This window comes from Erythrolamprus reginae, unplaced genomic scaffold (assembly GCF_031021105.1).
Source record: "Erythrolamprus reginae isolate rEryReg1 unplaced genomic scaffold, rEryReg1.hap1 scaffold_141, whole genome shotgun sequence".
In the NCBI taxonomy this organism is placed as follows: Eukaryota; Metazoa; Chordata; class Lepidosauria; order Squamata; family Dipsadidae; genus Erythrolamprus; species Erythrolamprus reginae.
This window is the reverse complement of record NW_027248549.1, coordinates 118,843-139,395: the sequence shown is the minus strand read 5'-3', so window position 1 is coordinate 139,395 and position 20,553 is coordinate 118,843. Positions and strand designations below refer to the sequence as shown.

The 20,553-nt window shown below is 56.3% G+C and overlaps 1 protein-coding gene across 1 annotated transcript; it reads right to left on the bottom strand.

The window, feature by feature from the left end:
- Positions 1 to 758: 758 nt before the first annotated feature.
- On the bottom strand, positions 759 to 19,079 carry LOC139155922 (ectonucleoside triphosphate diphosphohydrolase 2-like). The gene is made up of 9 exons (XM_070731298.1): positions 18,878 to 19,079; positions 9,018 to 9,135; positions 8,010 to 8,160; positions 6,827 to 6,986; positions 5,805 to 6,032; positions 5,409 to 5,678; positions 4,164 to 4,283; positions 3,225 to 3,359; positions 759 to 2,478 (listed from the first exon to the last, which is right to left on the bottom strand). The coding sequence occupies exons 1-9, from the start codon at positions 18,992 to 18,994 to the stop codon at positions 2,275 to 2,277; spliced, it is 1,503 nt and encodes a 500-aa protein (XP_070587399.1). The 5' UTR covers positions 18,995 to 19,079; the 3' UTR covers positions 759 to 2,274.
- Between the last annotated feature and the right edge of the window lie 1,474 nt (positions 19,080 to 20,553).

Sequence of the window (20,553 nt, the reverse complement as noted above, 5' to 3'; positions counted from 1 at the left end):
GCCCGGGAAGGGCTCCTGCAGCCCCGCGGACCTCTGCCCCGCCAGCCCGGCTCCCCTGGGCGCCCCGGAGGAGGGAAGCCGCGGGGCAGGTGAGGCGGCAGCGGGGGGGGAGGAACCAGGGAAGGGCTGAAGGCAGACGGCAGCACCCCGTTGTCCCCGGGGAGGGGGCTTCCCCCAGGCGCCCGCCCGGTCTCTTCCTCGCCCGTTTCCCCCTGGCTAAGAACGCGACCCGGAAAACCAGCCCCGCACAGGAGGCCAATGCAGGCACGGGGCTCAAAGAAGCCATAAACAGCCCTTTCATTCAATCAACTCTCTCAACACATTCATCGGCGGGGGGGGGGGCAAGGATCTAATGGCCCCAAAGACTCTTCTGGAAGGCAAGGAGAGTGGGGGCAGTTGGGGGGGGGAGCAAGGCAGGTGTGGGGCCCAGGAGGGCAACAGCTGCAGTTGCAGATCAAACAAAATACGACCTTAGCAACCGAGTGGTTGATGCCTGGAACTCACTACCTGACTCTGTAGTATCCTCACCTGCTAACCCTCCACTGCCCACCCCTCCCGGTTCCTCAGAGGTCAGCGAGGGGCCATGCATACGTGCCCCACCCTCCCCTGTCCTCAATGTCTCTCTCTCTGACTAGCATCGTGTAGATAAACCCCGTTATATCTTTGTATATTTGCAACCTACTTGACAAAACAAACAAACCAGGATCAGATGCTGGACCAGAGGTCAAAGGCTTTGCCAGTGAAATGGACCAACCGGGTCAGTCACTAAGCGAGCTTTTATTATGATTTCTTTAAGGCCAGAATCACTGGGTTTTCTTTACATGGGAAACAGGCACAATAGGACCCAGGGCCAGAGGCACCAAGGAAAAACGCAGGGAACTGGTGGCCACTGAGGATCAAGACAAGAGGCAGCCAAGAAGGGGTCAAGAGGACTAAACACCACCACCCGCACTTCATTTTCTTTAAAAAACCCACCTGCCTCCTTCCTACCCCCAGTTTGCAGTGCTGGGGGCATTTTTCTGCCCACCCTGAAAATATATATTTTTTGCAGAAGCCAAGAATAGGAAATTTTAATATTGTTGCACTATCAAGATAGTGGCAAAAACAAACCCCAACCCTTCCCCAAATCCCGGATAATGTTGGTTTAAAAAAATATATAATGCAGTGCTATTAAAGTAAAAACAGTTCTCCTGACTTCATCTCCAGTTCAAAGACGTGGGGCGGGAAACAACTGTTAGGGGGCAAACGTCAGCTCAGAAGAAAACCCCATTATTTTCTGATCTATTCCTAGGAAGAATAAAGGTAGAAAAATATAAATTCAGCTGTGGATTATCCTTATTTTCTGATTGATGGCTGTCACCCCAGAAGAACACAGAGACTTTGGGGGGGGGAGCAAAGGAATTCTTCTCCTGGCTTCTGGAAAAGATTCCCGGAGGTTGGGGGGGACCCAGGCCCCCGCTCTGCCAAGGAAAACACCAAAGGAGGCCTTGTTCCCGCCATGGGCTTTGATTTAGGGGCTCAGTGGAGGAGGGAGAGGGGCTCCCCTTGATGGACTAAGCGGAAAAGGAGAAGTTCCTATCAGCAACAGAGCTAAAGGCTTTCCGTCCCCCTAAAAGAGGGGGCTCCCCAAAAGCTAAGCCAGGTCACACCTGGGTTGTACATAAATGAAAGTCCCCGCAGTTGTGGCTGACAGAACTCCACGTGGCTGCCTCAAAAGACCCCGACCCAAAGTCTGGAACCATTGGGCTAAGTGATTCCCCACCCCCACCCCCAGTGAAGGACCTGAGTCCAGCGGGGACTTCTGGGACCCATTAAAGTTTCCGTAGTACAGATTTGGGACAAACACATTGGAGTGTTAAGGGACCCCCGTTTCTGAAGGCGGCTGGTGTCTGCTGAGAGGCAGTAGGACTCGGGGGGGGGGGGCTTGTCACTCCTTCTGACATCCACAGTATTTCCTCCCAAGGTCTTTTGTCCTGGGGGGAGGGGCAGCGTCTTGTTGGGCCGAGAGGTTTGGAAATTCCTGAGTCTGTCAACAAAGCAGGAAGAAAGCTCTCCTGGTCAACGGCAGCACCTTTTTCTTGAAGGGGGCGGGGGGGGATGCTCGTGGCCCCCCAGGAAGGAAAAAGGAGGCAGGCAAGGGGTTGAGCTGCACACGCCCACCACCCGTGGAGAGTGGGTTCTTCCGTTTGTTCTGGTGTCTTCCTTCCTGAGTTTTGGCAAAAGGCTGGCGGTCCCAGTGCGTGACCAGGGAAGGCGGGGCAGGAGAGGGCTGGTCTACACTGCCCCCCGCCCCTTGGAGGACTTCAGCAGGCAGAAGATGCTGAGCAGGCTGCCCAGAAGGATGGCGACAAAGAGGAGGATGAGGCCGACCCAGGGGCCGAAGTCGGTGCTCTTCCGGAAGCTGGGCTCCTCCGCCGGGATCATGTTGGTCAGGTTCAGCATGTAGCCCAGGGCCCAGCCGATGGTCGTGTCGCCGGCCTGAAAAAGCGGGAAAAGCACAATTGCACAAAGACCCCCTTGGCTTGCAGGCCCCAATCCGGAGGCTGCTCTCTGGATCCACCGCTGAGCTGACCCACATCCACTGCAGAACCCTCCGCCTGTTGGGGTCCACCAGCAGCCTGCTGAATCGGACAGCGAGGAGGCTGGGGAGGAACCTGGGCCAGGCCTGGAGAAGGCTCTGTGTACGAGGCAGAGAGGGAACCAGGGCCATCGGGGAGTTCTGTGCTGACTCCGGGGTCTCCAGAGGGTGACAGAGGAAACAGGAGGCCTGTCTCCAATGCACATATGCGCAGAGCTGCCAGAAGGCAAGAACAACTACAGAGGAAAAGGGCTACTAGGGAGTAAGGCTAGGAGATGATTGGCCCCTCCCAAAAGTGGAGCACACGGAAGGGCTCATCGCAGGAAGCAACTTAGTTCAATTCTGGCCAGAAGCTCCGTTCTGACTCCGTGTTTTCGTCTGGCCACACAAAGCTCCTTGCCAATTAGGCCCTTGGCAGCGTGCCAAGAGAGATAAAGGTTGGTGCTTATCAGCCTCCTTCCGAAAGACTCTGGGAGCCTAGTTCTGTCGGACTAATTAACACTGTTTGGGACTAATTACAGTTGGGAATGAACATAATCCACAGCCGTTGGAATAAAAAGAGGGGTTTGGGGACCCCGTTTGCAGTTTGTGTAGGAAGCCCAGGTCCGAATGCCTCCACCCGCAGCGCAGCCCAGGGGAGCCTCACCTTCTGCTGGAAGGCTACGTTGGGGAAGGTGGAGTTGCTGAACGAGTAGCCCCGGGGGAGCAGCAGCGAGACGAAGGTGGCCATCGCGCAGTAGTTCTGCAAGTGGGCCTCCAGCTTTGGCGCCTTCTTGAGCAGCTGGAAGGAGCATCAAAAAGAGACACCCAGGCTGGACATCGGCCTTCGGAGGAGCAGCTGCTATCACCCCCCCTCCCTCCAGAGACAGACACACTTTATCTCCCCCCCCCATTTCATGATGATAAGAACATTATTCACACACACACTGACATCACAAACTACTTGTTCCACTTCCATTCCCAGGTTGGTTCTTCTTCATCAAGTCTTTATTCGGTCATAGAGACTGTTTTGGAGGGTTCATCTGCACTTCATTGTTGGGCAGTCTATATTTTCAGGGGTTCTTCCCCCAAATCCTCCTGAGCCCCCCTCCATCTCCACTGCTCCTCTCTGCTTCTGAGCCCTTTTTTCTCCTGCTGCCTTTTGCCTTTGGTGATGGACGTTATTGTCCCAGCCCACGTTCCTCCAACTAAGGGCAATGAAACGTCTTCTGCCCCAGACGTGTGGGTGGAATCCAGCCTGGTGCTCCTTTGAGATACGAAGGGCACTGGACTCCTCCTTTTGCAGCTACGTGAAGGAAATGGCCATGGCTCCACCTTGCCCTTCTGAATTCTCCCAACTGACCTGTGAGGTGGTAGGCCTGGTCTGGAGCTGGCAGGAGACCAGATGAAGCCACCAGCTCTCGTCCAACCCAGGAGCCACTGCACTCTCCGCTTCGTTTCAATTCAGGTTTAAGCCCATTTTTTAAAGAAGGATTTCAGGTCTATGTTCCTGGTGGGATGGGGGACCGAGAGATGCCCAGCAGAGCTGAAAGGGTTTGGGCCTTGGTTGACGGAAGAGACGGAGGGTTCAGGGGCACAAACCCACCTCACTCCAGGGGGTGCTGCAGATGGCCTCCGCGCCTTCTCTGAGGTCACTTGGAGTGGCTACTTGTCTTTTCATCACTGACCGCAGGAAATCCACCGTGTAGAAAAATGCGGAGAAGGCCTTTAAGAGGGGAGAAGAAGACAAATGAGCCATTGGCTTAAGATCCTTAAAGGGACATTTCCAATGGGGCCAATACATTGTAAAACACAGTCCAATATATAGGACACTATATCCCGGATTGTGGGGGCCATAGCCTGGCTCTGTTAAAAAAAGTGCTATTGCTAATATGTTGTAAGCTGCCCTGAGTCTAAGGAGTAGGGTGGCATAAAAATCAAATAAACAAACAAATAATATCTCACTTCAGCTGCCCAGAGTTCAGCCGCTTGAGAGTTGGGCAGGACATAAGTAAGACTAATAAATAAATATTTCAGAAGGGGGGAGCAGGTGCCAGCCCAAACTGAATTATCTTCAAGGCAGCATTAGACAGATTCAGGGATGCCGAGTGTATCATAGGTGATGATTGAAACGGATGTCCATGTGCCGCCTCTGTGTTGGTGGAGGCAGGCAGGGTTCCCTTGGGTCCCATTGGTTGGGGGTCAGGGGAAAGGGAGGGTCTTGCCTTCTCCTTCTGTTCAAGATCCCCCTGGACAATTGGGGGCCACTGTGGGATACAGAATGATGGGCTTGATGGACTTTGGCCTGATTCAGCAGGGCTCTTCTTAAGTTCTTACGTTCTCTTAAAGAAGGGGGGGGATTTGGTCTATAGGGGGGTGTAGCTGAATCTAGGCAGTTGTACAAGAATTCACAAAAGCAACAGGGTGCCCCACTTCTGCATTACTGCCCCAGGGATGAATCCAATTTGAGGAAGACTCGACTTTAAAAAACGCAGAATCACACTAAAGTCAGGCAAGCAGGGAACCGGTGGCATAAGAATGACCAGAGCCTCGCCTGCCCCACGTGGAAATGGAAAAGGGGTGTCATGCCACTTTTCTCCCACACGGGGGCAGTAGCGCGCCATCCTTGCCAAGAGAGGGAGGGGAAATAACCTAATAAGAGAGCTGGAAGGGACCTGGGAGGTCTTCTAGCCCAGCCCCCTGTGAGAGCCGGAGCCCCTGGACCACGTCAGCCAAACTACTGTCCTGTCTCTCTTTGAAACCCGCCAGTGTTGGAGCCCCCACAGCTTCATGGCTTCAGTTCCAGCCGCTGCCCCAAGACACACACGCACACACACAGGGCGAGACTCACGATGAAGTCCCCCTCCACGGGGGGCTGGAAGACCCCGTCAAAGGAGCAGCTGGAGTAGGAGCAGCCCGCGAACTGGAAGAGGCTCTCCGCGTGGGCCAAGCACTGGGCGGGGTCCCCAGAGCCGCTCATGTTCACCATGGCTGTGGGGAAGTAGTTGGGTGGCTTCTCGAGGTGGACGCAGGGCGACCCGTAGACGCTCTCCATGGGGAAGCTCTGCTTGAACCCCTGGGGCCAGCAGGGGCTCTCCAGGCGGAGGGCGTAAGCTTTTGCCTGCCAGGGAAAGAGAGAAGGGAAGCAGGAGGGAGAGGAGGGGGAACCCCGCACACACACACCCATTGCAGCGGAGGGGGCCCTCGGCAGCCCCCACTGACCTGCGGGGCCCAATCCCGGCCTTACCTTCAGGACCTTGGACTTCAGCCTGGTGTGGATCTCGTTCATGCCATAGCAGAGGAAGCTGTGGGTGTAGACTTTGTAGGGCTGCCCGTACAGCTTCAGGGTCACCTGGCTGCCGGGGGTCTCGGGGGCCGCTGTGGTCTCAAAGGTGATCTGCGTGGAGGCCCCGCCCAAGTCCATGGCCCCCACCGTCCTCTTCTTGGGGCGGATCCACCGGCCGATCCAGCCGTACTGGGGAGAAACATAGAAGAAACCTAGAAGACTGACGGCAGAAAAAGTCCCCCTGGTCCATCTAGTCTGCCCTTCTACTATTTCCTGTATTTTATCTCAGGATGGATCCATGTTTATCCCAGGCAGGTTTGAATTCAGTGACTGTGGATTGACCAACCACGTCTGCTGGAAGTTTGTTCCAAGCATCTACTACTCTTCCAGTCAAATAATATTTTCTCACGTTGCTTCTGATCTTTCCCCCAACTGACTTCAGATTGTGACCCCTTGTTCTTGGGTTCACTTTCCTATGAAAAACACTTCCCTCCTGGACCTTATTTAACCCTTGAACATATTTAAATGCTTCGATCATGTCCCCCCTTTTCCTTCTGTCCTGCAGACTAGACAGATGGAGTTCATGAAGTCTTTCCTGATATGTTTTGTGCTTAAGACCTTCCACCATTTTTGTCGCCCGTCTTTGGACCCGTTCAATTTGATCCATCTCTTTTTGTAGGTGAGGTCTCCGGAACTGGACACAGTATTATTCCAAATGTGGTCTCACCAGCGCTCTATACAGCGGGATCACAATCTCCCTCTTCCTGCTAGTGATATCTCCAGCTATGCAGCCAAGCGTCCTACTCGCTTTCCCTGACCGCACGGTTCACCCATTTGGAGAGAAGGCAAGGCAGGCCTTCTGTGTGATGTCATGGGCTCAACCCCTGGCCAATCGGGCTGCGATCCTGCGCTGAGGTCAGAGCAAGACCGGCCAATGGCGCACCACTGGGAGGAAGAGCAAAGGAAGGGAAAGGCGGGCCCACCTTGATGAAGTTCTCCATCAGGTAGTTGGCGGTGACCCAGCCGAACAAGCCCTCGTCCTCCCCACTCAGGATCCGGGCCCCCCGGAAGTCAAAGGGGTATTTCTTCAGCGTGGCCGTCACAGCTTCAAGGACGCGGTCTGAAGCCTGTGAGTTAGAAATGCTACACACACACATACACACAATGAAATGCTTTATGACTTGAGCCAGGCTAGGGTTGACCCTCTCTGGAATTGCCTTCCTGGTCTCTTTCAGGTCTTGGTGCCGCTGGGCTGGTCACCATCCACCTTGAGGCTGCATGATTCTTCCCCCTCTACCATGTTCCCCACCCCCCAAAATAAGATCCTATCATATATATATTTATTGAACCCTGAAATAAGTCTGACTGGGCTGATTATCAGGGGAGGAGGCCTTATTTTGGGGAAAACAGGGTAGACAGAAAGACAGAAGGAGGAAAGGACAGGGAGGGAAGGGAGGAACGATGGAAAAAAGGAAGGAAGAAGGGAAGGAAGGAACATGGCGCAAGAGCGACAGAGAAAAGCTATGTTTCCCCCCAAAATAAGTCCCTGTCTTATATTTTTTGAACCCTGAAATAACCACTTGGCCTTATTGCCATGCACTCAAAAGCCCGACTGCGCATGTTACTGGGGGGCTGCTTTCTTTGGGGGGGAACAGGGCAGCTCCGTGAATGTTTTCATGCCTTGTAAACCCGGAGCATGAATGAAGGGGGATTGGCAGGGAGAATGGGGGTGAGCCTCAGCAGCCCAGACAGCCCCTCTTGTTTGGAGGAGGGGCCCCACCCACCCACCCCCTTTATTTTGTCCCAGCTCCTCCCACCCCTCCTGCTCACAACTATTTACACAAAGGGGGGAGGGTCTGCAGGGGCAGAGAAAGGGGCCTTTCTTCATGTTCCCAGCGTGGCCCCCCTCCTTTGCCGGAGGGTCCTGGGGCTGCCCACTCGCTGGAAAGGGCCACGGGGGGGGGGATACAGAGATTTAGTGTGTAAACATTGTGTCTGGGGGGGGTGAGAATTGGTCCTTCCCCAGGTGAAGGATGGCTGGGACGAATTGCAAGGACACGGCTACCTTCGCCAGCTGGAGGGGGGAGGGGATGGCCAAGCTCTGCCCCCCCCTGAGGCCGGGGAGTGGGGTCTCCGCGTTGGGGGTGGAAGCCAGCCCAGACTTACTTCAGCAGCCGCATGCCCGCCGTGGCCCCCAGGTAGAGGGGGGTGATGCCGTGCCTCTCCTTTGGGACGTCCTGCAAGGCCTGGTCAAGGCAGGCTACCAAGCTCTGCCCAGCTGCCGGTGGGTCCGCAGAGTAGCTTGAGATGCCGTCTCCTGAAAAATCCATCCACCCTGAGTGCCAGGCGGGCGGGATGCCCCTCCAGGCAGAGGGAGAGCCTGACCAGCACACCCAGTGGAAGGGGGGGGGTCTCTCGCCAGGCAGGGAAGGGAAGAAGCTATTTCAGCAGCCAAGAGAAACCTGGAAGGACTTGCTGACCCAGGACACAGCTTGACTCACCCCAGGTTCTACTTCCTGGCACTGCCCTCCCCTCCCCTCCAGGTGTGTGCTGGGAATTCGGCCCCTAATTTGGTCTGGAAAAGGCCGGTCTGGGAAAGGGGGCTCTGCTGCAAAGGCCTCAGCCCCTGCCGGCTGCCCGGAAAGAGCCAGCGTGGCCCTTGGCACGGCCTCCCCCTGGCTGGGACAGCTCCCGTCCTGGCCTGCCTCCCTCCCCCCAGAGGAACCCCCGGGCCTCCCTCCCACAGCCTTCCGCCAGGTGGGCCCTGCCAGCGCCTTGTCTGATGCCCAGCGGGGAAAAGAAACGGAACTAAGGAGGAAAGAACCCCCAAACGCCCTGGCTCTGCCCAAAGCGCAGAATGGAGCCCCAGCCGTCACCCGGGAATTCGCCTCCCCCAGGAACAGGATCACACCGGCCCCCCTGGCGTCCCCACAGCCCAAACCGGGCTCTTCCACACCTGGAGGGGCCCCTGTTATGCCATGCCCAGAAGGGGCTCTGGATGGGGGTGGCAGAGTAAACCCTCTATGCCCCCTCCCAGTGCTGGGGACGAAGGGACCCCTCCGCTCCGGTGCTTTCAGCAACATTTAGGGGACTCTGAGGGCAAACTCTCCTCCCACCCACAGCCCCCTTCCACAAACCACAGGGGAGGGGCTGCAGAGCCCCCAGCCTGCTTACCCTTCACGTGGCAGTCGCTGTGCTGGCTGACAATCCCCGTCTCGTTCTCCTTGTCGGCCGGCCATTTGTAGACAAACATGGCGGTGTGGGAAGACCCTGCATCCAAGACGATCCCATACTGAACAGGGGAGGGGAAGGAAGAAACATCAAATAGGTCCCCCTGTTTGGGCTGGAGACACCCAGGACAAGGGCTCCACAAACCTGACAACCCCTGCAAGGGGCTCTGGTCAGTGCAAGACACATCACCTTGTATCCCCCAACTCCTGTCTGTCCAGGGCAGAGCTCTTCAGATTGGCCACTTGAAGACTTGTGGACTTCAACTCTATGCTGGCAGGATAATTCTAGGAGTTGAAGTCCACAAGTCTTCAAGTGGCCAATCTGAAGAGCTCTGCCCTGGACAGACAGGAGTTGGGGGATACAAGGTGATGTGTCTTGCACTGACCAAAGCCCTTGGCAGGGAATAGACTAGAGAACAGAGTAGAGTAGAATTATCTTTATTGGTCAAGGAATTTGTTTTGGTGCACATGCTCTCAGTGTACATAAAAGAAAAGATAAGTTGGTCAAGAATCCTAAGTTACAACACTTAATGATTGTCATGAGACATAAGGTACAAATAGGCATTGTACCTTATTTACAGTTGTAATGATAGAAGCATCAGTTATACAGTCACTTGTGGGAGGAGATGGAGGATGGGAATGATGAGAAGATTAATAGTAGTGCAGACTTAGTAAATAGTTTTGACAGTGTGGAGGGAATAATTTGTTTAGCAGAGTGATGGCGTTCGGGGGAAAAACTGTCCTTGTGTCTAGTTGTCTTGTTGTGCAGTGCTTTGTAGCAACGTTCTGAAGGTAGGAGTTGAAACAATTTGTGTCCAGGATGCGAGGGGTCAGTCAATTATTTCACAGCCCAGTTTCCAGTACTGGAAACTTCAAGCAGCATGAGCAAAGCCCCCCACCCCAATTTTTCTTGTGCAGCTGTTCAGGACCCGCCTGAAGACTGGGGTGCAAAATCTGCTCATCCCTGACCTCTGGGAAGCCCCTGGGCCACCCGTGCCCCCCCCCCCAGACCCACATCCTGCTTTCAGTCAGGGGCTTCTGCTAAGGTACAGCAGCAGGGAGGCTGGGGGGAGCCCTGGCTGAGACAGGACAGCCCCCTCGCAGGCCCCTTTGGGCACAGGACCCCCAAAGAGAGCTGGGCTGAGCAGGATCCTGCTGCCGAGATCCTCCCCCCTTCTTCCTGCCTCAGCTCCCCGCATCCTGCAGCCTTTTGTTATTCTGGGTTGTGCAACACGGCTTTCACCCTTTGTCTCTGTCTGTCATCGGAGGCTTTTGCCTTCACCTGGGGCTGAAACAGGATCTCTGTTATTTATGTATGACTTGTGGTTTGTACTTCTGCGCACACCCGTCTTCCCTGTGGGCTGGTCCTGGGGGGGAGTGAGCAGACCCCACTTCCCTTCAGCTCAGCCAGGCTGCCTCTCTAGCCATCGGCTTGGAATCCCCCTCCCCCAAAAGCCAAGCAGGCCCCTGTCTATTTGGGGCGAGGCAGAGGGGGGTTCCTGCCGCTTCGGACCAGGTCTCCAGAACGGTCAGCAGGAATTCCCTCCTACCAGTTCACCGAAGCAGCAGTGATGCCCAGCTGGCCCTCCGCCTTGGAATCCGTCCACTGGAGCCAAGTCTAAGTGAAAACTAACCCAGGAGCAACGAGGGCGCGCACATGCTTGCTACACTTGTGTGTGTGTGTGCAGAAATGTCACACTTGTGGCACGATCCTGGACTGGGAGCGAAGGTGAGCAGAAGCCACCACCTGCACGAGGGGACTTCTTTCTCTCCAGCCCCTTCCATAAAGCCTTTTGAGCAAGGGGAGGGGTCTCTCCTCTGCTGGCCACAATTGCAGGATCAGGAGACCCCCTGAGCCCCCCACCAGAGGAATCCGGCAAAGCTCCTCTCTGGAACTGGAGCTTCAGCAGCAGGAGGACAGAGCAAAACCGGGCCGGCACAAGCTGGTCACGGAGTGGCAGGCGGTGCCAAAAGGCTCCTTGACTCCACGGCCACTCTCGCAGGTCTGCAGCCCCCAAAGACCCCAGGAGGGTCTTCTCCCACCAAGGGGAGGGGACTTTTGGGGATTTGTGTGGCAGGGGGAGAGGGCAGGCAAACAATGCTTTTCACAAGTTGAGCAAAACAAGCGTTGGCCAGACTCCCATGATCTGCAGAACACACGTATTCAGCCCAGCTACACACAGGAAAGCGGCCTGAGTCAGAACCTGGCAGGACTCGGGCTAAACGTTTTTGCAAGCCTGCCAAATATTTACAGCTCCAGGTGGAGAAATTTGTAGGGCGAGACACGGGAACGAGCCCTTCGCTACAAGCAACAACCTGATCAGCCCTCGGAGACGCCCACCCATCCCGTAAGTCACAAACCAAAATGTTTATTCATTTATTAATTAATCTCATTTATATGCCACCCAAGTCTCCAGGGTCTCTGGGCGGCTATGAACCCCACAATGGGCCAACACGTTTTCAGTTTCTGGCAAAGAGGCTTCTCGGTGGCGGGGGCACCTCGCTTTCCTCTGCCCCCTCCCTGGAAGACCCCTCCCAGACTTCATGAAGAATCCGGGACCCCCAAGTCCCCCATTCTGCAGCCTTGAGACCAATGAGCCCAAGTATGAAGCCAAGGGAAGAGAGAGCGCCCCCTTTCTTTCATGCTCCAAAGGCCACAACATCTGGAATGCTCCACCGGAGTCTGCTGTTCCCTCCTCCACCCACACAGCTGCCCCCATTCCTCAGGGGTCTGCAAAGGGGGCGTGGACAAGCGCACCAGCGTGCCTCCCATCCCGGTCCTACTGGCCCCATTGATTTGCGCTTGTTTCTTTCGTTCATATCCATGTTTATATTGACACCTTCTTCCTTGTACACGTTTGACAAACTAATCACTACAAAGTGCAAATATTTCCGTGTCTGCCATGGTGATTGGCAGGCCCTCCTGCCCTTGGAGGGTCTTGCCAAGTTTCCCCTGGCAGGAGGACCCTCCTCATCTCTCCCTATGGAGGCTTCCTTCTCTGCAGCCAGGACCCTCCTGTCCCGCCCTGGAACCCTGAGCCGGTCCTCCCAGATGTTCTAACTCTGGGGCAGCCCCTCCTTGATAGCAAGGGCGGCTTCCCTAAAACCGGTCCTTGCTGCCCTGGTGACCTTTCCCGATTCCTAAGAGGTCAGCAAGGGGCCTGCATGGGTGCACCAGCCTGCCTTCCGTCCCCTGTCCCCATGTTTCTCTCTTGCTAGTATCACCTACATAAATGTTATATTTTTGTATACCACCAATACGTATGGACAAAAGAAAATAAATAAAATAAATCCCTGCCCCCATATCTTCACACTCTACAGCCAGTTGGTCCACTTCCCTGTCTGGAGGCCCCTCTGGAAACCTTGAATGGTCAAACTGGACCGAGAGCAGTCACCTCCTTACTAGAGTCCAGCCTCAGGACCTGGTCAGTGTGGCCCAAGAATCTCAGAGAGATTCACACACACCTAAAAAGTGCTCCGGTTGACCCACAATTTAGAGCCAGTGCATTCCAAGGCAACAACCAGAAGGCTTGACCACATTCTGAGGGATTTCAAAAGAGAGGAATGCGGTGAGGGGGGGCAGAGAGGCTGGGGGTGGGGTCGGATTCCTAGCTGTGACCTGTGATATATTGATCCCTTCCTGGTCAGATTGTCCCACAATGCAGAGGAGGAAGGAATCCCACGACTGGTCTGGGCTGTTCGGACTCCTAGATCTGTGGGCTACTTGCATTGCTCGGACCCCAGTCGTGACACCCACCTGCCTTTCCCCACAACCTTCTGGTTTATTTATTGTCAAACATGGATGCGATTACAGTAAAAGTATAAAGATATCTACACGGGATGGTCTGGGTCCGTGGGAACATTAGGGCAGGGGGGGTGGGCATGTTGGCGTGCTCATGCCTGCCCCTTTGTTCCCACCCCACAGAGAACATTAAACGCCGGTTTGCGCACTCTGATGCCTTGACAATAATCTGTGGGTTCTGCCCTCTGCCGCTCGCCCCCTTTCGACGTTTCATCCCCCTGGAGACGCTGCACTCGCGACGCAGGGAACTTCCTGCTTGCACAAAACATTTCTCAGCTGCTGCTGCCGCCTCCTCCCTCCCCCCCCCACGGCCCCCAGAGGAGCTAGATTTGGGTGGAGGGGGGTCCACGCAGAGGTCGGGGGAGAAGGATCTTCTGGGTTGCACAACCATCTGGCCATTATTGGGTGAAAAGGATCTAGGCCACAGGAAATAGCCATTCATTATAACTGCAGAGACAATTCAAGCCCCAAACACAGGCAGGGGCTGAGTCACACACACACACACACCGCCTCCCACCACCACTTTCACTTCTCCCTCTCTCGCACACGTGCATGGAAATGGCACTGAGTTGGCGGCAACCTTTGGGTGCGCTGTGCTGTGGCCTCTTCAGCATCCGGAGAAGGTGGAAGAGATACGAGCGACAGTGGGGTGGAGAGCGGCTGGAGCTCCCCTGGTGAAAACCTCCCCCCCCCACGAGGCTGGTGTCTCCCTTGGGGAAGATACAGCCCCCCCCTTCAGCAGACACCCCCAAAGTGAGTGCCTGGTGAACCCCTCATCCTTTAAGGAGGAAATGCCACCTCCAGTGGTGGCACGTGGGCGACAGACCGTCCCTCTCTGCCTTGGGTTGGACCCCAAAGGGAACAGTCTTCCCTCTGAAGATACACCCAGGTTGCTCAGAGCAGCCAGAGAAGTCAAGGGCCCTCACACACGGGTCGGTCTGTTTGTCCGTGTGTGTGTTTTCTCTCCTGGCCCTCCCCTCGAACAGGGGGGCAGCCCAGCATTCTTCTTCTTCCTCCCCCTCCTCCTGTTTCAACATGTCACCGCCCTCATAAAGCTCTTGGCTCCGTCCTGTTGGAAACAACTTCAGCCAAGGAAAGTAACGTGGATTGATCAAAAACAAAGAGTATTTATTGAAAGGAAATTGCAGCTTGCAAAGAGCGGTGGGTCTTTTAGCCCACGGAGGGTGAACCTGTGGCACAAGGGCCACGTGGAGCCGCATCGGTGGGCTCAGGAGCTCAGGTTCGGCGTGCGCTGCTTTTCAGGCCTTGTGGGCCCATTGGGAGCCGGGAAAGAGGCTGCTTCCTGCCTCTGGAGGGGGTGGGGGCCATCCCTGGCCTCCGCAAGGCCTCTTGGGGTGGGGGGGAGGCCGTTTGGTGCCCCCCCAGGCTGCTAGAAAGGACCTGAAACCCGGGGAAAGTGAAAAACGGGCCTGGCATCGTGTGTCAGGAGCAGAGTGGTGGTGTGATCACATGCATGGGGGTGTGTTTGCGCATAAAATTATGGTTGTTGGAATGTGCATGCGCTGCCCCCCCCCCAATTTCACACGCAAACCAAAAAGGGTTTGTCACCACTGTTCCAGCCTAGTCTTAAAATGGAGGTTTGAGCCAGAAGCCACACCTAAAATTTCAAAAGCATTGCACTTAACAGTCCCTAGCTGGCCCCCCAAATACCCCCCCCCCCCCGCATCCTTCACAGACCCCGATCAAGCTAATCCGTAAGCGACAGCATCTCTGACAGGTTTATCTATGGCTGCCCACAGCTCTTTCTTACCTCTATTGCCTTGCTATTAATCAGGGCCTTTCTAGCCTGGCCTCCTTCCTTCCTTCCTTCCTTCCTTCCTTCCTTCCTTCCTTCCTTCCTTCCTTCCTTCTTTCCTTCCTAACTTCCTTCCTTCCTTCTTTCCTTCCTAACTTCCTTCCTTCCTTCCTTCCTTCCTTCTTTCTTTCTTTCTTTCATTAATTTATATGCCACCCAACTCCTAGACCTGGAGGACTCTTTATATAGTAGAATACATTAGAATACTAATAGAATACTTTATAACAGTATTCAAACTGAAGAATATCATCTCTTCTACAATGTTACATAATTTTCTTATCTCTTACATGCCAAGGACCCTCATCTAAGATAATGCAAAGTCCGAATAACTCCAGGCCTCCTCCAGGAAGTGGATCCTCTGGAGATTAAGTCCAGAGAGTCAATACTTCTGTAATATTTGTGTTCCTTAACAGTTACTCCGGGGATGCTCCCAGGAGGAAGAACCAATTCAAACCACTCCAAGCAAGCAAAACTGGCCTTGGGCCAGCTCTCTGAGGAGACCGCTCCTGAAATGGGCATCTCTGCCTCCACACACGCAGAGCCCTCCTGCTGCCTTCCCTGGTTGAGGTGAGGGGGGTGGGGGTCGACCCCCCCCACTCCCCAGAGGAGGTGCCCATCGCCAGGGAAACAAGGCTTGGGGGCCCTTGGCACGACCAGCCCTCCTGAGTTTGGAGCCGGAGAAGGACAGGGCTCTGTCCCCCGAGACCTCCCTCGAAGCAGGACTGACCCAGCACTGCCCACCTCCCCCACTCCCCCCCATCCCATCCCCAGCTGGACTCTTCATCCTCCCTCCTGGATTCCACCCAAGGAACAAAACCATTCACTTGTTTCCTTGGAGAGTCGGTGGACGCAGAGTCAGGGGGGCTCATGGTCTTGTTCCGGAGGCAATGAAGTCACACTTGGCACCTCCGCAGGGCTCCCAGCTCGTGTGTGTGTGTGTGTGTGTGTGTGTGTGTGTGTGTGTGTGTGAAATCTGAAGCGCTGGAGAAGCCAGAAGCCCTTCAAGGAGGGAGGGGGGTTCTGCGCTTTGGGCAACTCAGATCAATTCTGGGGCTCGAATTCTGGACCAATTCCAAGCCAGCAGAGCAGGACACAAGCAATGCCCCCCACCCCCCACAAGCCCTGGGGCAGCCCCCCCCTTTCCTAAGAGACGGAAGGGCTTCTGCACAGGAGGAACCTGCTGGAATGAGTGGCCCCCTCCCTCCCCCCCATGAAGAAGCTGATCCACAGCATTTCAATGTGCTGGCAGCCCCCCCCCCCCAGAGTCCCCCAGGGATTCAAGAAGCAATAAATGTGGGAGGCGCAACCAGGGTGTGGGGTGTGACATGGGAGGCCCAAGCACGTTGGCCCAGCCGCACGCACGAGCGCACCCCACACCCACTGCCCTCCTGGGCAGCTCCCGTGGGCTCCGGGGGTCTTTCGGGGCCTGGAGAGACGTGCGGGGGGCAGGCGCCTCTGTCCCTGGGATTCCCAGCGCAGGGAGGGGCTGAAACCTGAAGCGGCAGGAGAAGCCAGAAAGGATTCAGTGAGGGACAAGCCCGTGCCCCCCCCAATGGCACAGCCAGTTGCACGGCTCCCATGAGCTCTGGGGGTCTTTCGGGGCCTCCTCCCACCCGGCCTGACCCTGCTACCTGCTATTTTGGCCTCCGAGACGTGCCGGTCAGAAAGCGCCCCTGTTCCTGCCCTACAAGGTAATGAGGAGGGTCGGAAATGCCCTCCCACAAACCCAGAGCCCCCGGCGGGCGGCCCCCCAGCAATGGGGTCGGTCCCATGGTTGGTTAGCCCCACGTCCTGACTCTGAGGAGGGTCCCAGTGACCCTCTTCCCTTCGGAGCTCCCAAGCAGGTTGCTCCTCCTGCAGCCTTCAATGCTCAGGTAGAGGGCTGCAGGGCCCGGGGGCTTCCCTTCCCACCCAGGAGAAGTCCTGGAATTGAAAGCCCAGAATTCACAGCAGCCCCCTTTGGAAGACCCCCCCCCCCACAAAGCTTGGGAGAAGTGATGGAAGAGTCAACCCCCCCCCTCGGGGACATTCTTTCCCTCGGATTGGATCGTGATTGGATTTATATGCATGGTTTTTAATCGATGGGGTTTTTAGATTTGTATTGGGTTCCTTTATATTTTGTATTTTTGTACTGACTCCAGCCCTGAGTCCCCTGGAGAAGGGCAGGTAGGTAGGGAGGTAGGTAGATAGATAGATAGATAGATAAAAATCAATCAATCAATCATTCACCAGGCAGGGTTTTCCTTCTCTTGTCCTGGGGCCAAGCTGCCCTTGATCACGATTAACCCGACTGGTGGTATCCCGGGCAAGGACCCTTCCCTCCCCCCTCAATGGGGGCTTCCCTCCTGGCACAGGAGAAAGAGCCACTGCCATGCGCCCAGAATTGCAGGCTGATCCACGCACCGGAACCTGCCAGTCACAAACCGGTTTGGCAATGTCTGATGCAGGTGCCAAGCCGCCCATCGGCCCGCTTCCCAATGCCCCCCTTGGCACCCAGACCGGAGCTCCCAGAATCCCACCGGGAAGGCTGCCATATTGGGTGGAGCACGGAGGCAAAGCAGCTTTTTTTAAAAAAAACAACAAAAAACCAAGGATCCAGTCCACATGGAGGACCTGGCGGAATGTGAGTGCCAAAAGATCAGAGTAACATTCCACAACCCTGCTGCCCTGCAAGTCTCATCACCCAGGTCGGGACTGATGGGGTTTGCAGTCCAAAAGACCTGAGAGAGCTCTAGGCCACAAAATTTAAACAAAAGGGTTGTGGGGGAGGGGCATTTAAAAAGTTAGGAAATCTTCAAGGAAAGAAAGGTAGGTGCCCCCCCACCCCCCCATGAGAGGTTTCCCTCCAAGTTTAGCGTGGAAGCTGTTTGGGGGTAGAGAATAATTGTCTCCACTTATGTAATTCTGTGAAATCATCGCGGGCTCTGATTCCTCTGTAAATAAAGACAGACCCAACCCCTCCCTTCTCTCCCTGTCTTTCTTTCTCTCTCCCCCCCCTCTCTCTCTCATTCTCTTCCCCCTTTTCTCTCTTTCTCTCTCTCTCTCCCTCCCCTCTTTCTCCTTCCTTCTCTCTTTCTTTCTCTCTCCCCCTCCTCTCTCTCTCTCTCATTTCCCCCCTCCTTCTCTCTTTCTCTCTCTCCCTCCCCTCTTTCTCCTTCCTTCTCTCTCTTTCTCTCTCATTTTCTCTCCCCCTTTCTCTCTCTCCCTCCCCCTTTCTCCTTCCTTCTCTCTTTCTTTCTCTCTCCATCCCTCCTTCTCTCTTCCTCCTTCCTTCTCCCCAGCTTCACTCTCTCTCTCCCCCAAGACCCCCATCCCGCTAAGCAGAACCCCCAGCGACGGAGACCGCCTATCTTGCACAGAGTGAGCAATATTTAGGCCTGGGGGCACCAAGGAAGGGCCCCTACGACCCAGCATTCGGGCCACGGTTGCCCCAGACCGCCCTTCCCTTCTGGAGGGGGGGCACCAAGCTCTCCATTCCGTCGGGATGAGCGGAGAGTGAGCTTAGCGCGGAAGATGGCACGGACCCGCGTGCCAAGCGGCCTCCTCTCTCGCCGCTCTTCCACCTCGCCCCCCCGCCCCCGCCAGGATATAAAGGTCGGGAGGCCCCAAGAGATGCTTGCAAGACGCAGCCAGTCTGCGCCCCCCAAAATGCCACCCAGGAAAAGCTCCCCTCCCCCGCGCCTTCGGCTTCCTGCAGCTCCCCGAGCGCCCCCCCCCCCCACCTCGTGCCAGCCAAACACGTTCAGAAAACAGCAGGAAGCCGAAACCCCCCGCGGGGTCTCAGAGCTGCAAGCGGCAAACGGCCTTCGCCCCGGCCGACAGGGCGGCGCAGCCTCCGAGCGAGGCCAAAGCCGGACCCTCTGCGGGAACGGGGCCGCCCCCAGGAGCCCGGAGGCCAGAGGTGGAAGGCCGCCGTCCCCTACGGCGAGAAGGGGGCTTTCAGCACCGCCCGGCCAGGGAAGTCCGCTCGGCTCCGGCGCCCCAAGCCAGCGCGCGCCCACCTGCCCGCCACTTGAGGGGCTCCGGGGCCGACCCCCGCCCTCCCCCGCCGCTCCTGCGCGCTCCGGCAAAGGGGGCGAAAGAGATCGGGGGCGGGGGGCGCAGGAGGGCGGCGGCGGGTGCTGGCTTCCAGTCCCGGAGAGCCCGGGGTCTCGCGGTGGCCGGGGCATTTGCGCGCGCGTCTTACTTTGTAGGCGGGCGGGTCCCGCGCGTCCTTGGTGGGCACGCAGAGCAGGATGAGCCCTGCCACGGCCACCAGGCACAGCGCGCCCAGCGCCGCCACCACCGCCTTCTTGGGGCTCATGCTGCCGACACGCGTCCTGCGCCTCCTCTGCTCCCGAGCCGAAGCCTCAAGCGAAGCCGGGAGCCCCGAAGCGCCGCCTCCTTCCAGGCCCGGGTAAGGGCCGACCCGAGAGGCGAGGCAGGTGAGCCCCCCGCCCCCTCCGAGGGGCCAAGTTGCCCAATCTGCCTCCAGGAGGAGGAGGCGGAGGAGGAGGAAGCGCAGGCGGCGTGGAGAAGCGCCCTCTTCCTCCCCACGCGCAGCAGCAGCCTATCTCCCCAGGACTGAGCACCGGGGGTGGCGGAGCGCGCTGCGAGACAACCTGCGAAAGGTCCACGCGCCTTTGGACTGGGCGCCCCGGGATCAGCCGTGTCCCCCTACCCACGTTCAGCTACCGGGTCTTTGGCCCGCAGCTCTCTCAGGCCCCCAACTGGCCTGTCCACTCTCAGTCTCCCCCTCCCCCACCGGCAGAGGGAAATGGTGGGGAGGCTGTTTGGGAGACGGTGGTGGCAGGACCCCCGAGCTCCTTCTCCCGGCCAGCCCCGTGTGCTGCGACTCCCCGAAAGCCCCTCCCTACCGGACGCTTGTTTGTTTCTCTTCTAATGAGCGGGAAACACGCGCTTTCGGTTTTATTATTATTATTATTATTATTATTATTATTATTATTATTATTATTATTATTATTAATTTCCTCTGGAAACCGCGGTCCCGGCACCGGAGACTCCCAGCGCCTGGGGAAACCCTTTGGGGAGGAAGCACCCGAGTCCACTTGAATCGCAAAGCAGGCGCAAAGAGAGAGGACTTGCCGGCCGCAGTCTTGAGAAATCGCCTCTCCAGATGGCTTTGAAGTCCTGGCGAGGGAATTGCTGGCCAACGGGCTGTCTGTGGTTCTGCGCCTGCCCACTTGCGGCTTAGCCAATCGGGTAACTGACAGCTAAAGCTTCGTCCAGTCTCCTACTGTCAGTTGCCCGTCTGGACTCCAGAGTGCGTGCTTCTGTGTTGCTTGAGGACATTGGGTTCTTTCCAAGAATGCCACTCCGAGAAGGCCCTGCCTCTTACAATGCCCTTGCTGGGCCCAGCAGTGGACCTTGATTGAAATCCTGGACCTCAAGAAAGACTTTTACCAGCCCTACAACCAGCCCTTCTGCAACTGGAACGGGCAAAGACCCCCCATGCCAACTCAATGAGAACGCAGAGAAGGAGAACAAACCAACATTTGTAGCATAAACTACCCCCCCCCCCGTGAGATTTGGTGGATAAAGAAATTGCTATTTATAGTGAGTCCTCTTGTACTTTCTAGTTCGTTCCCTTCTTCCCAAATTAGATGCCAGCCGCACAAAACACGAACGTTTCTATGGGAATCATTTGGAAGCAGAGACAGTGCCTGGGGGCCCCCTGTCTTGGCATGTCCACTTTTGGGTCTTTTGAGGATAACTCCTCTGGGACAAAGGGCGATTATCCTCCCTGTCTGACCACATCCAAGGAGACAACCGGGCAGGGCCGAAACAGCCTGGCTCAAGAGCTTCCAGGGAGGTTGGTCAGATGCCCTCAAGATGCTCACTAACCAGAGAGAGACCAGCACA

Excerpts from the sequence above, each read along its gene's own strand:
- LOC139155922 (XM_070731298.1), bottom strand. The coding sequence starts at position 18,994 with ATGAGCCCCAAGAAGGCGGTGGTGGCGGCGCTGGGCGCGCTGTGCCTG. Across the intron at positions 8,161-9,017 it reads CAGCGACTGCCACGTGAAGG|GAGACGGCATCTCAAGCTAC; the intron begins GTAAGCAGGCTG and ends TGGATTTTTCAG. Across the intron at positions 6,987-8,009 it reads GCGGGCATGCGGCTGCTGAA|CATTTCTAACTCACAGGCTT; the intron begins GTAAGTCTGGGC and ends GTGTGTGTGTAG.